The 4,035-nt window shown below is 38.0% G+C and overlaps 1 protein-coding gene across 1 annotated transcript in view; it reads right to left on the bottom strand.

Moving 5' to 3' along the window:
* Nucleotides 1-3,461, bottom strand: part of LOC136850473 (uncharacterized) — a 9,764-nt gene extending 6,303 nt beyond the window's left edge. Inside the window, 3 exon segments of the mRNA XM_067124047.1 lie at nucleotides 915-1,587; nucleotides 1,589-1,807; nucleotides 3,344-3,461. Of these exon segments, the coding sequence (XP_066980148.1) occupies nucleotides 915-1,587; nucleotides 1,589-1,807; nucleotides 3,344-3,433 (982 nt within the window). The 5' untranslated portion in view covers nucleotides 3,434-3,461.
* Nucleotides 3,462-4,035: the final 574 nt, after the last annotated feature.

The following is a 4,035-nucleotide window of genomic DNA, read 5'->3' as shown; positions in this document are numbered from 1 at the left end:
TTTCAGACTCCTGTTTCTATAATGGAAGTTTCTGAGCCCACCAAGTAAGTCAAAATTCATGGGTGTCTTAATTGTGATGATGAAATAAAGGCTTGTATTTAGTGACCTCATCCTTGAAAAAACTTTGGGAATCGGACTCATATAAAACACACACACACACACACACACACACACACACACACACACACACACACACACACACACACACACACATATATATATATATATATATATATATATATATATATATATATATATATATATATATATACCCTGGTGTTTCTGAAATTAGAGGCCCCCTCCACAAAACAAATGTGGGTGACTCACTCAAGACCTTTATCTTAAAGTTTGAAGAGCAATATTTAGCGTGTGACAGCAAGCACACTTGTACTTATTCATAACTGTTAGGTACATATTTCAAGTGTAAACTCAAGTATGTAAGGTAATAAAACTGCCATATTTTATCTGTCAGTTCTACTGATTTGCAAAAGATACTTTCTTGCCATTTTTCTGACCTGTTTCGTTTTCAGAATTACCGAGCATTTATGCTTTAGAGGAGTTAGCTTAAAAACATGGACAAATGTGGTACATTTATTATTAATATTAATATCTTAAATAATAAACACCTAAAAATGAAACATACCTGAACCAGATAATGACTCACAGAAATGGTTGTGTAGCAACAATTAACAGATTTACTTAGCTGCTATTTACGTATTTAAACATATAAACTGCAACAAAAGATAATGAAGATTTCGCTCGTTCGTACTTTGAAGTATTTCAAAATGAATTCAAATAAAAATATGGAATAAGAATTCTTTATTATTTATTATAAAGTGACCAGGATTAAATAAAGGTAATCATTTACGAAACAAACATTTCTTGTGATGTATCTAAGTTATGATCCTCTCAGCAAAACTGCCTTTTTTTATTTTTTTTTATTATTTTTTTTTTAAGGAGAATAAGGACAATTTCCTGGTAGGATACAGCTAGGGAATTCAGGGACAGGATTAAACACCTTTCCTTTCGTGCACTCTTTTGCTCTCCCGCATCGCCTGAGGCTTTGCAGAAAAGTATTCCGGCACGCAGGTGTTGCATTTGGCAAAAACTCCAGGACCGGTACAAGTTAAGCTGTCTATGCAACCGCTGGAAGAGGTTGAGCTCTCTGAAGCTCCACTTGGACTCACTGGGCTTGACAGTACTACCAGGGCACAGTATCTTACACTCCGCACTGGCAGAGCAGTGCCCTGTACCAATGTCGAAGGTTTGCCCCGAAGGGCATGAAAAGTGGAGGCTTTCATCTGGAGTGCCAGGTTCCGTGCATATGTAGAACTTATTACAGTCCTTTGGGTCTGGAACTTGCGTTGCTGCGGCTTCGCAGCTGGGTTCACAGCTGGGGATGCAACAAACAGCCTCGTCGTTCACACAGTTTTCGCCGTCGAAGTACGGCCGGTCGGCTGGGCAAGTTCTCGGCGGCTGTGGACCAGCAGCATCGCATTCGTAAAAGATGTTGCAGTTGAATGGATCGCTGATCACATCTCCTGTGCCATTGCAGGTGAGATGGCAGCCTCCACCACCTCCACCACCACACAGGGGTCGAGGGCACAGCGCCTGTACAGTCGCCGTCGTCAGGGTTGAAGGCTGCACCTGCTGGACAGGCCACTGAGTGGTCTGTTGGGGTGTGGTCAGCAAGGCAGTAATAGAACTGCGTGCAGTCGTAAGGGTCCTCTACCTTGTCGAAAGGCGATGCGCTGGTGCAGTCTGGTTCACATGGATCAAGTTCCACTGCCAGGATGCTGACGGTACTCTAGTGAGATGAGAAAAGAGCGTATTAGGAGACCACTGGGACAAACCATATAAGATTTTGACCTGGAAAGTTACACAGAAGTGTTTCAAGAAAAATGGAAACGTCTAAATCAGAAAGGAAGTATTCAGGCAACTGCAGAGTCTCAATTGTTGAGCAATGCCCTCATTACTTTGTCTTTACTGATTCTTTTCTATTTATCATTCACCTATACATTGCAGAAATTAAGCGGATATCATAAGCTTATACATTAGCTTTAATGGAAACTTTGTAAATGGATGTAATTTGTACACGAAATAATACTTCGATGTAATAACTCATAATAACTTTGCTTTTGGTGGACAAAATGCTTCAGTCCATCTTGATTATTTTTGCCTTGCTTTCTTTTACATTTACTGTCTGCTTCCTTTCTTATTTCCTTTCTTGACGTCCACTTCTTCAATTTCTTTGTTTTTTATACCCTGCTTATTTCCTCTTTTCTTTATCACTGTCAAGGACAACATATCTGAATTTGAATCTACCTTACTTCGTTTCCGTTTTGTATTGCGTATTGTAACTATAATGCTTCATGTACTGCTGTATCCCAGCTGAAACTTTCACCCTGATTACCCTGATTGCACCAACTTTAGTTTCGAGCAGAAAATTTTGATTACTTTTGCATATTTGGTGCAGGTGTTTCCCGTGGCGCTTGAAAATACGTTAGAATGGTTGCAAGATGAATTTTTAGTTGGTAAGGCATAATTAATAACCATATAATTATTATTTATCGTATGTCAAAACAGTTACTGCAATACACTAAATGTAAATTTAAGGAATCACTTTTAATAATAATAATAATAATAATAATAATAATAATAATAATAATAATAATAATAATAATAATAATAATAATAATAATAATAATAATACCAAATGCACCAATATTATATCTCTGCAGACTGGTATTGTTGTTCAGAGCTTCACAAAGTTTCATCACCAATGAAAGTGGCTGTAAAAACCAGAAAACGATTTGTTTAGACGATGATACAATTATACGTTAGAGGACTTGTTTCAGGTAATGAAGATTGTCGGTTTCTCTCAGTATAAGTATGAATGCAAAATCAAAATGGAGTAGAACTAGATTGAATTTAGTTATAGTTCAAAGAAATTTTAGGCAACTACAAAAACTTGAATCTCTTGAACGGCAAAGTCTGCAAAGCTCCACTGACAATTGATGGATAATTTTAGGCAGATGTTAACAGATGATATGAAAAATTAAGTATCACTGGATATTATCAAACAAGCTTTTAAACTGGAAAAGATCATTTGTCGAGTAACTAGTTCAAGTCTACTTTTACACTTTATGAAACCAAGCTGCGTTTCAATCACTATTTGGTGCTGCTTGAAGTTCTGTCCTTTATTCAGGCGAACGGTGAAGAGACTGAATATCAAAAACCTTCGTTTCAAAGTAAAAATGGGTAAATATAAGTCATCCTCACTGAGCAGAAGCAGACACAACTCCTTGGTCGAAGACAGAAACACAGATGCACTCCAGCTTACCACCCATAAGATACACAAGTGCCACAGTTTGGGAGCCATGTTGAAGGATGTGGGACTAACTGGTGAATGGTAATGCCACAGCCTTTGCATTTGCCTCTTTCTATGGGCTCTATGGGCGTTGGATCAGGGGTGGGAGGGGATGTGGGAGGCACCGATAATGAGACAATGACATGTGGCAAAACCCTCTCAATCACTGCTGGACGTAGATAAGATTTTAAGGTGATTGGGGACTTCTTCACTGACGTCGGACAATTTGTATAGTTACTGTTAATGGTTTCACCGTTGTTTTACCTTAAAAATGATTGATGTTTTGCATGACCATGATTCAGTTGTTGATGTTGTTAGTAATGACAATGGTGATACTCAATCTGATGTGGTGGTTACTTCTGACGTTGTTGACAATGCTTATACAGTCACTGTTCAGTTGTGGTTAATAATACTAAAGTTTTTCTTGATGGTAATGACAGTGCTTTACTAATGGTGTTTCTACAGCTACTACTGACCTCAGATTTCATTCCCTCTTTCTACCCAACTACATCAACAACCACTCCCAGCTGACTCTGACCCTGTTATTACATTATTACATACTTCTCATATACTACTTTTGCTTCCGTGTCTTTAACACTAGCCCATTTTTATCCGTCATTACTGTATCAAAATCACTTGTCTTAATTCCATTTTTAGCCTCATAT

Source organism: Macrobrachium rosenbergii, chromosome 22 (assembly GCF_040412425.1).
Source record: "Macrobrachium rosenbergii isolate ZJJX-2024 chromosome 22, ASM4041242v1, whole genome shotgun sequence".
Taxonomy (NCBI): Eukaryota; Metazoa; Arthropoda; class Malacostraca; order Decapoda; family Palaemonidae; genus Macrobrachium; species Macrobrachium rosenbergii.
Note: the sequence above shows the minus strand (reverse complement) of the source record. Positions and strands in the feature narration are given on the sequence as shown.